The 10,463-nt window shown below is 50.1% G+C and overlaps 2 protein-coding genes across 5 annotated transcripts; one reads left to right on the top strand and one right to left on the bottom strand.

Moving 5' to 3' along the window:
- The first annotated feature begins 4,143 nt into the window (after window positions 1-4,143).
- LOC123106881 (protein DOUBLE-STRAND BREAK FORMATION) lies at window positions 4,144-7,060 on the top strand. 4 transcript variants are annotated; one of them, XR_006451535.1, is made up of 6 exons: window positions 4,144-4,282; window positions 4,368-4,578; window positions 4,984-5,127; window positions 6,257-6,389; window positions 6,634-6,886; window positions 7,005-7,060. XR_006451535.1 is itself a non-coding variant. In XM_044528916.1 (5 exons), exons 1-5 carry the CDS (start codon window positions 4,182-4,184, stop codon window positions 6,675-6,677), a joined length of 633 nt encoding a protein of 210 aa, XP_044384851.1. In that variant the 5' UTR covers window positions 4,144-4,181; the 3' UTR covers window positions 6,678-7,060. The 4 variants fall into 4 exon arrangements, 2 of the variants coding, with proteins under 2 accessions (XP_044384851.1, XP_044384850.1); XR_006451534.1 differs by having other exon boundaries at window positions 6,629-6,886; XM_044528916.1 differs by having other exon boundaries at window positions 6,634-7,060.
- Window positions 7,061-8,158: 1,098 nt separating this feature from the next.
- LOC123101305 (uncharacterized) lies at window positions 8,159-10,087 on the bottom strand. The gene has a single exon (XM_044522816.1). It carries the CDS (start codon window positions 10,085-10,087, stop codon window positions 8,159-8,161), a length of 1,929 nt encoding a protein of 642 aa, XP_044378751.1.
- Window positions 10,088-10,463: the final 376 nt, after the last annotated feature.

Here is a 10,463-nt window from a genome sequence, read left to right as displayed (position 1 = left end):
TCTTTAGCCGTGTGCGGTGCCCCCTCCACGGTTTTACACCTCGGTCATATTGTCATAGTGCTTAGGCGAAGCCCTGCGTCGGTAACTTCATCATCACCGTCAACACGCCGTCGTGCTGAGGGAATTCACCCTCGGCCTCAAGTGGATCAAGAATACGAGGAACGTCACCGAGTTGAACGTCCGCAAATCGCGGAGGTGCCGTGCGTTCGGTACTTGATCGGTTGGATTGCGAAGACGTTTGACTACATCAACCGCGTTACTAAACGCTTCCGCTTTCGGTCTACAGGGTACGTAGACACACTCTCCCCTCTCGTTGCTATGCATCTCCTAGATAGATCTTGCGTGATCGTAGGATTTTTTTTTAAATACTGCATTCCCCAACACCGACGGCCAACTGGGCGATTCCAGATGCATTTACGCAAATAGAGGCGCGGGATGACGAGGTGTGTGACTCATCGCAACTCCAACGGACGTGGAAAAGCACGGACGGCTCTGCGCGCCCGGTCTCCCCAGCTCCTATTCGACAGAATGCCCTAGCAGGAAACGATACAAAGTTTGCTCCATTTTGTATCCCTTCGTTTGTTACATTCGCTATGTCATTGGATCAATTAATTGCATATGCCATTGAATCAATTAGTGGCATATTCCATTAGTTTATTTGGAATCATGATCATTTTAGTAGAATTTCATGTTGGACATGATCAATGAGGGTCAAGAGCCTAGGGACCCTATGGAATATGACTTGGAGGATCCAAATTGTCCTAGGTTTGATGTTGGGGGGACATCGCACATTAAGAAAAAAGAGAGGCAAATATACCCAAGGCAAGAGGTCCAACATTCACAACATTTGAGGATGTCCTATCGGTGAAATCTTGGTTGACCACAAGCATGAGCCCTATATGTGGCATGGAGCAAAAGGGCAACACATATTTAGAGAAGATCCACAAGCACTATCACGAACACAAGGAATACGTGGAATTGTATCCTATCAATACAGCTAGTAATGTTGCCTCTCTCCAAGATAGATGGTCCATCATCCAAGACAACGTGAACAACTTGTCGGCCACTATGCTTCCGTGCTTGCTGGGATCAAAGTGGGACTAGAGTCCAAAGTCACATAAGTTGAATTGCTTCACTTCATCATAATTTGAATTGCTATTTTTGCCAGATTATCATGACTACTTTATTGATTGATAGATGGTGTTGGTGGCCACTTTTACCAACAAACTAAGGAGAAAACATTTCGTTTTAGTCATTGTTGGATGAAATTGAATGTCTAAGCAAAGTGGAATCAACTTGTGGAAAAGACCTCAAAGCCGGAAACAAGAGATTGAAGAAAAATGAGGGCTTAAGCTCCAACCAATCAATTGGATTGGATGATGAAGATGAAGAAGTTATTGGGGAGAATTGCCGAGTAACCGTGCCAATGAATAACCGAAAAGTGACAAGAAACAAATGGGAGAAGGGGAGGGCCGCCCATGACCCCGCGATGACAAAAGTGTTCCTCACATGGACGAGCCTTTTTTCCACAAGGGAGAACAAGAAAGAGAGAGGTATGTGAGTGCATGTTGGATGTGCAAAAGGAGAGGATGAATTAGAACCGGGAGAGGGTGAGAAACAAGTTGCAAATTGAGAACAAAAGTTGTAAATCAAGAGGGAGAAGGCATATTTGGAGAAGAAAGATGCATGTTCAAATGGGAGCTCGAGAAGGCCTGGAGTATTGGATCAATAGAGCTTGAGAAGGATAAGTTGCAACTTGCTCAAGACAGGGAGGATTCGAGGATAATGTTGGCGGACGCAAGCCTCTTGGATGAGGAAGGCAATAACTAGCTTGAGAGGAGGAAGAAGAAGATCAACATGCTAGAGAGTATGAGGCGGTGGACAAGGCACAGCCGGCGGTCGTGGCAGAGCACGCGACATGGATGGCGTCTGGGGAGTGATTCATCACGTTGTCCAGTTGTGGCCTGGACGTTGAATTTCATTTTGACATGTACATATTGTTGAATTGTGAATTGTTTTGCTTTATTGCATTGTTAAATTGTGATGAAATTATGCTATATGATCCAGGTGCATGGATTTGAGGGTTTACACACGAGTAGTGTGGCTGTCCAGCAGGACATATGAGGGGTCATCCACTGCTGTCCGGGTAGCGCCCGACACGTCCGTAGATGTTTAGGGGCCCGGATTTGCCAAATCCGACTATAGATGTTCTAAAGCCATAGTTTGGCCTATCCGTCCTGCATCTCCTTTTGTCCCCATATAAAAAAATTCACACAAAAAATAGCCACCTTAAGACCCCATCAAAGAAAGAAGGCAATTTAATTCGAGAAAACGATAAGTAGACCACCCCACTCATGCACTATACGATATAACCTAGCCCACAAACACCCCACGTGCATCGGAGGAGGATCCAAAGGGAAAACACAACAATACACCAAGAGCCACGCCACCCTAGCCTCTCCCTGACACCTTCACAAGTCACGAAGTAATGATCAAAGTCCATATTCAAGGACCTGTTTGATAGGTTGCATCATTTTTGGGTTTTTGCATTTGTGACTCGGTTGGGAGTGGTTGAGTAGGTTGGCACCCTACATGTAGGTTGGCTGCATTAGGGAAGCAATTTCCCCCTATCATTTGATGGCTTGCGTTGGGCTGGGCTGATGTACTACGCGGTGTTTGGTTGTGCATGGACTATATTGTGCTCACCTCTTCTCACTAGTGACGACCTTACCACATATGACACTAACATATGAAGTTTGAATAAATCATTGTTTCAGTCAGCTATTAAAGAAATGGCAGTTCATCCTAGATACTAACAAATTACAGTAGAAATTAACAGCCATATGGCTCAATAGGGGAAAGTTCATCTGTGCCCAACTAGGGGGAAGTCCATTCCCATCTTCTTCATGTTGTTGTTTATTCTTCTGTTGTTGCATCTTCCTCTGATGCTGATGCATCCTCTGCTACTCCTGAATCTTCTACTGTTGCTTCTTCTTCATCAGATCCTTGTGTTACCTTTGTTTGCCCATTGCCTCAGTCCACTCCAACCCTTTTGCTCTTCCAAGCTTAATTGTCAAATGAGTCCACACCATGGCCGGAGTATCATCATCATCAACAACCATCACATCTTCCTCTCCTGGCACAAATTCATCACAAAACCATTATAGGATCCACTTATGAAGGATGCAACATGCAAGAACAAGCCTAAAAGGGTGGAATGACTTCTGGTCAAGGATCTTAAATCTATTCTTCAGACCTCCAAATGCACTCTCAACTATAACTCTAAGGCTAGAGTGTCTAAAATGGAACTATCCCCGTGCAGTCCTAGGATAGTTACTCAAGAGAACTCATTCATATGGTACCTCATTGTGCTGAAGGGTGGAAGAACGCTAGGCCGACATGCATAGCAAGCATCTCCTAGGTAGAATTTTCCATCGGGGATATTAATGCCATCAAGTCGAGCCATGCTGTCGGCAAGAATGTTAGCATCATGGGTTGATCCTTCCCAGCTAACTAATACATATGTGAACTTCAGATCAAAGACAATAGCAACAAGCACATTCGCTTGTGGAGTGCTTTCTACCCCTGTATGATGCAACCTGTGATCTCTGTCACTCCAGCAGTCACATGGGTACCATCTATTATGCAAATGCATCATGGGAAATTTTCGTTGAGTCCAACCTCATGGCAAATTTCTTTTGTTTCTTGAATGATTTGAAGATTGCTGACTGCGCTTGCCACTGTAAATTTCTTTGTTTTTACAACAACTATGTCAAACACCTAATGCTATTGAAAAAATTCCTGCATTTTTCTTGTTAGGCAATCAAGCAACTTACATTGCATATTTCAGTGTTTTCGGTTCCTATAAGATTCAATATATCACCACAGTGAAATGCTACGCTCTTCTTATTTTCGTGTTTTTAAAAACTGTGCGAATCAAGTAGGCCCTTATAATGGGTTGAAAGTAAAGTTTTCTTTTTTGGGGGAAGAGTAGAAACTAAAGTGATCGCAAAAAAGAAAAAAATAAAGCTAAACAATTTGCCATGGAAGTGCCTACGGGCCGGATTCAGCATATCATACCGTCTCAAAAAAGCAGCTTAAACGGGCCGAATAAATACTGTACCTGCCAACTTCGACCTGAGAGTTTCAAATCAAATCAAACCACCACAACGAAAAAGCGTATGGCGATGGAGCAGGAGGGCACCACAGCCCACCAGCGTCACGGCGGCGGCACCATCACCGACGCCCTCTCCCTGTTCGCCTCCCGCCTCTCCCACCACAGGTACGCACGCACGCGCGCTCCATCGCCTTCCCGCTCCAGCTTCCACAACCTCCCATTTCAACCTCTCCCCGCGTCGATCGCGCAGGTTCGGAGACGAGGAGCTCCGGGTACTGGAGGCGGCGCTCTCCGCCGGCGGCGACGTTGCGGCGCTGCTCAGCACGCGCTCGGCAGCCCGGAAACTTCTGCGGGAGAGCGTGGCCGGGGCGTGCGCCGCGGCTGCGGTCGAGGGGGACGGGGCGAGGCTCTCCGTCGCCGACTTCTTCGCGCGCGCCTTCGCCCTCTCGGGAGATGTCGAGGTGAGGACAAATTGCGCACACTGTGTGGTCCAGCACCCTGTTGTTTTCGCTCTAGGGTTTGATTTAGGGGTGCAGTTTCAATGCTTCGGTTCAGTATGGAGGGTGCCGCGGCATGCAGTGATTTGGGATGCAGTTTTTCAGGGTTTGATTTGTGACGCAGTTTCAGTATAAGCGTGTGCTGCGGCATGTGTGATCTGGGGTGCAGTTTCAGGGTTCGATTTATGATGCTGTTTCAGTGCTTCAGTTCAGTATACACCCCGGCACAGATCATTTATCAATGATGACCGGTTTATTCTTTATTTTTCTTGGGAATTGATAGTGCCATCGTAGCTCTTTGGATGGTAACAGACTGTGTTTCATTTTGTTCACTGTCACTTCACTAATTGTTCTAACGTATACTGCCAGAGCTGCCTTGCTATGAGATATGAGGCGCTGGTTCTGCGAGAGGCCAAATACTCCGACGACCTTGATCTGCATGTGTTCCATGAAGAATGGTTAACCTTTGCACAGGACTCTCTTGATAATGGGTTCTACACCATTGCTTCCAAGGTAGTCCACAGTCTGATTGTGCTGTAGCATCTCTTCACTTGTCATGTATTAGTTGACTGAAAATAGCCTAAGATGTTGGTGTTGCTTGCATATTATCTTCAGTCTATCGGTGATTCTTCCTTGTACGGTTATAATCCCTACCCTATTACATTGACTTATCACTGCAGTTAGTCTTAGTAGTTTGAATGTCCTTAGGCCCAAATTTTGCTTAAGGCCCTGCCTACAGAGTCTTACTCATGCTTAACAGCTCATTTTGGCTTTCGTTCTAGCTTTGTCCAAAAGCAATACAGAGTTAACCTCAAGCATCATTTGCTTGTACTACTAATGGTCCAGGGTGTTGGCGAAAAACATGATTCAGAAATATTGTCATAATTCAAGGAAGTGGTCAACTTGTAACGGATCATAAAACATATTCTTGGTTCTATATAACCTGATCTCTCAAGAGCTAGCAAGTATTTCTCTGCATTGCACTCTTGTCTGTTTTACATTGCTATCTAGCTTAAAAATGAAATGTAGACTGGAACAGATTCTGATTATTGGATAGAGTGATGCTGTCTTTCAAGTATAATTTTTCTCTGATAATAAAACTGGTGATGTGGTATAATTTCGGCATGACAAAAACTGATGGCTTAATCCTGGTAGAAATAAATCTCCCAGGGGATAATAATTTTATGTACTGCCTTACTGACATATTGAACATTTTAATACCTCAGCATGTTAGTCTTATAACTTAGTCTTAACCAGAAAGTGAAAACTGACCAACTTATTCAAATGAAAATGCATCCCTATTATCACTTACTTTGAATGAGGTGATGACAGGTGTTTGATGATTGTGCTATTTATAGTGGTGTTGTTTGTACTTTGTACAACTGAGCACATATAAACATAGATCATTCCGGAGAACGACATTGACCGAATTGTTTAGTCTGTTTCCTCTATCAGTTAAAATCAGATACAGTCTCGTCAATTGATGATATTTAGCATGTCAGTCTGATCAGCTCTTTGTGGTTAAATATTCTGGAGAAGTGTATTGTGCTGCTTGAACTGCAACTTTGTATTCTGAATGACCCCTGATTGTATTGTTAATCTCATCTGTTACATGTGTTACCTTTTTTTAATGTACTTCTAGGCTTTTGCAAATGCTCTTGTGCACATTCACCCCAGCCACTTGGACTCTACTAATTCGACTCTGAAGAAGAACAAGGTCAATGATATAAGAGGACTCCAAACCTTGGCCAAGTCATTATCTGCACAGCGTTCTGGTCAGTTCTGTAATGCCATGAATAGTGTAAATTATGTGTTGAGAAACTGTTCCTGCTTTAACTGGAGAAATAACAATGCCAAGAGTGAATACACGTTCTATTCATGATCATGTAGTCTTCATGAAGCTGTTGGATAGCATAGCATAACTTAAACCTTGCAATAGTCAGGGTAATGAATCTTCTTTTTGATCTTTTAAATTGAGTTTCAAATTTTAATACTGCTGCCTGTACTGTCACAGTTCAGACGCAATCCGCAGAATACATGAAAAGGAAAACTTCAGGCATTAGTGAAAAGTGCAATTTACACTCAGAAAAACCGAAGTTACCGGCGAACTTGATGTTTAGGCTGGGGATCAAAACAAGGAACTCACAAAAACTACTACTTAGCCGCAAGAGAAACTTTGAAGAGGTTTGATTTCGGGCATTATCAGCGTGGCCTTTCCCCAAGACTGAGAAGAGTGGCTTGATCATTTTTCCAAGCCATTTTGGTAGAAAAGGTGAATTTCATGCCTTAGTTTTACTTGTCGTTTCCTACAGTAGCTTTGAACTTCCCAGTCTAGTATTTATTGAGCATATGCAACATGTAACACCAATATATATTTTGTTTCATCACAGATATTGGTTGAATATTTACAGGCTACCTAGATAGCTGGGGTTGTTCCTCTCCGTCATTAACGTTCCTTCATTACATACACCCATACCTCTATATGTGTCTCCTTCTCAGATTGCAATGATTAGTGCTTTGATCAAAAGAAGACCACTTTGATCTTTTTTCTGTAAGATAACTATGTCACGGCATACGTCTTATTATGCAAAACAGATATGTGGGGTCTCTGTCAATAGCATGTGCGCGTCAGTCATGTTCATTTTCTTTGGTATCATGCATGTGCTGTGTGGAACTCCTGTTCCATATCTTTTACCACGCCATCCACAACTTAACACCTGTTCTCCGTAAGTATTTTTCTTGATAGCATTGGATTCCTGAAATGAAATGATAATGATAGGATAATCACCTCTTGCTTGAACTGGTAGGACTAGGGTTCCTACCGGCTCTACTGCGTAGGTTGTAGGGGCAAGGAGGAAGTGGGCGCGGCGAGGAGCGGGCGCGCCGGCGGCAGGGCCCCATGGAGCGTGATCGAGCTTGGTGAAGAAGCGTGCCCCATGGAGCTCATCCAAGAGCTCGTCGACCACCGGTATAGGGAACTTGTCCTTGAGCGTGAGTGCGTTGAGGGCGCGGTAGTCGATGCAGAAGCGCCATGTACCGTCGGACTTACGGACGAGAAGCACCGGCGCCGTGAAGGGTGACGTGGAGATCCGGATGATGCCTGCGGCGAGCATCAGGGCACACTGGCGCTTCAACTCATCCTTCTGCAGCTGGGGGTAGCGGTAGGGCCGTACCGCCACCGGAGTGGAGCCTGGTACGAGGTGAATATGATGGTCGTACACCCGGGCAGGCGGAAGACCCCGCGGAGCGTCGAAGAGGTCGTTGTGCTGCTCCAGAAGAGAATCCAGCAGGGGGTGCTCAGCCTCCGAGGACGCGGCAGCCAGCTGGAGATGTGGCACGGCAGCCGCGGCGCCCCCAATGCCCTCCCACCGGATGCGGCGGCCCTGCCGCCAGAATGTCATCATGAGTGCGTCGAAATCCCATAGGATGGGGCCGAGGGTCCGGAGAAAGTCCACCCCGAGGATGAAGTCGAAGCAACCGAGATCGATCCCTGCACAAGTGATGGAAAAGTGTTCGCCGCCGATGGAGATGGGAACGTCGCGGGCTAGCCCATGGCACCGGAGGCGATCACCGTTCGCCACTGTGATCCGCAGGCGCTCCCCGCCCGTCGTCGGAGGGCTAGCCGACGCATGGTCGATTCGGGCAGAAAGTTGTGTGTGGAGCCCGTATCTAGCAGGGCCACCAGGCGCTCGCCATGGATCGTCACCGGCAGCAGCATGGTCTGCTCGCCCCGGATGCCGGCCAGGGCGTGAAGGGAGACGACGCACGCCGTCGCTGCGGAATCCGCGGCCGCGTCCTCGGGCATCGCAGGCGGATGTAACGGGTCGGGCGAGTCGTTCTCCTCGGTGTAGTCGACCGTCTCTAAATAAAAGAGGCGGGGGCAGACATGGGTCGGCGTATAGGGCTCATCGCGGTTGAAGCAGAGACCCTGACGGCGACGCTCCTGCTGCTCAGCCGGTGACAGCCGACGGAAGGGCCGTGTGGCAGCCGGGGATGTGGCCGTCGCGGATGGGAGAGGCCGACCCGGGGCTGAGGAAGTCGGTGCTGGCCGACTAGGCTGGCGGCCACTCCGTCCGAGTGGCGGCTGCAGTGCCTGGGCCCGCTGCTCGAAGGCCCGGGCGTAGTACATGGCCGTCTGGAGATCGAGGGGATCCCGGAGCTCGACGTCCACGCGGATATGGTCCGGCAGACCGCCCACAAAGAGCTCGGCGCGCTGGGTCGCGGAGACGCCCGGCGCGTGGCATGCCAGGGCCTGGAAGCGATCGGCGTAGTCCTGCACTGTAGATGTGAATGGTAAACGGCCGAGGGCCGCCAGTCGGCTCCCGCGGATAGGAGGCCCAAAACGGAGAAGACAGAGCTCCCGGAAGCGCTCCCACGGTGGCATGCCGCCCTCGTCCTGCTCGAGGGCGTAGTACCAGGTCTGTGCTGCGCCTCGAAGATGATAGGACGCGAGCCAGGTACGATCTGAAGCGAGCGTCTGCTGCCCTCGAAAGAACTGTTCGCACTGGTTGAGCCAGTTGAGGGGGTCCTCCGTGCCCTCGTAGGTGGCGAAGTCGAGTTTGGCGAACCGCGGCGGTGTCTGTTGCGGCCCGCCGTGCTGAGCAGGCGCGGGGGCTCGGAAGAGTGAAGCCGGAGGTGCCTGATCGGAGTAGTCCGGGTACTGGCCGGCGGGGTCGGATGGCCCGCCGGACTGCGGAAACGGAGTCGGCTCAACCGGGGTCGTGGTGTAGACCGGTGAAGGCGAAGACCCCGCCGCCCATGCTGGCAGGGGGGACGGGGATGGGGGAAACCGGACCTGATGGATCGGTAACCCGGTAGTCGAGGCCGCGCCCGAGGTGGTCCCGGCTGATGAGAGCGCGGAGAACGGCGGTGGACGCAGGCCCTGGGACGCCGTCGGCGGCGGCTGCTGGGCCGGCCATGCGGGGAACGGCGTCTGCTGAACCGGCCAGACGATGGGCGGCGGCTGCTGCAGCCAGGAGGCGGCCGAGGTGGCCGGCGGCAAAGGCCAGAGGGGTGCCGCGGCCGGCGCTGGCCCGGATGCCAATCCCGCCTGGATCGGCCCGAACGGGGGCCCGCCGTACGCAGCCGCGCCCTGGTACGGTCCTGGTGGTGGCGCGAAGGGGCTCGCCCCGCCCCCGTACTGCGGCTGCTGCTGTAGGAGAAGACTAGGGGCGGCGATCGGGGCCGATGGCGGTTGAGCATAGGCCCCGGCCCCATATTGCTGGTGGAGCTGAAGCCCGTGGACGGCGGTGACGAGGTGATGTAGCGTGGCGGCGAGTTGCTCCGGAGACAAGGCGGCCAGCGGCGATGGTGGAGATGCGCCCGGAGACGCCGGTGCAGGTGGTGCCGAGGAGGAGACGGGACACGCCAGCGATGTCCCGGCGGATGCGGTCGGCGCGGTGATGCTTGGCGCTGTCGTCATGGGCGCGGTGGTGCCGACGGGCAACGGCGGCGGTGATGGCGGCATCGACATGATCGCAATGTGGTCTCTGAATACCAAATTGGTAGGACTAGGGTTCCTACCGGCTCTACTGCGTAGGTTGTAGGGGCAAGGAGGAAGTGGGCGCGGCGAGGAGCGGGCGCGCCGGCGGCAGGGCGCCGTCGCGGCTAGGGTTGAGGGCGGCGGCGGCTAGGCTGCGGCGGCTAGGGTTTCCGGCTCCTCTAGGAGCCGGGCAACAAAAGATAATAATAGTCTTTATTGCTTGCATCCAAAAGAGTCTTACAATCTATATTTATATCCTAGATAACTTGTAGAAGAATCAATCCTGAGATAACTTGCCTAATCTGAATAAAACTAAGATAACTTGCGGGCCTAAGCCTACCTGTTGGGCCTGCGGCGGCCATAGACC

The sequence above is a fragment of the Triticum aestivum genome, chromosome 5A (assembly GCF_018294505.1).
Source record: "Triticum aestivum cultivar Chinese Spring chromosome 5A, IWGSC CS RefSeq v2.1, whole genome shotgun sequence".
Taxonomy (NCBI): Eukaryota; Viridiplantae; Streptophyta; class Magnoliopsida; order Poales; family Poaceae; genus Triticum; species Triticum aestivum.
Note: the sequence above shows the minus strand (reverse complement) of the source record. Positions and strands in the feature narration are given on the sequence as shown.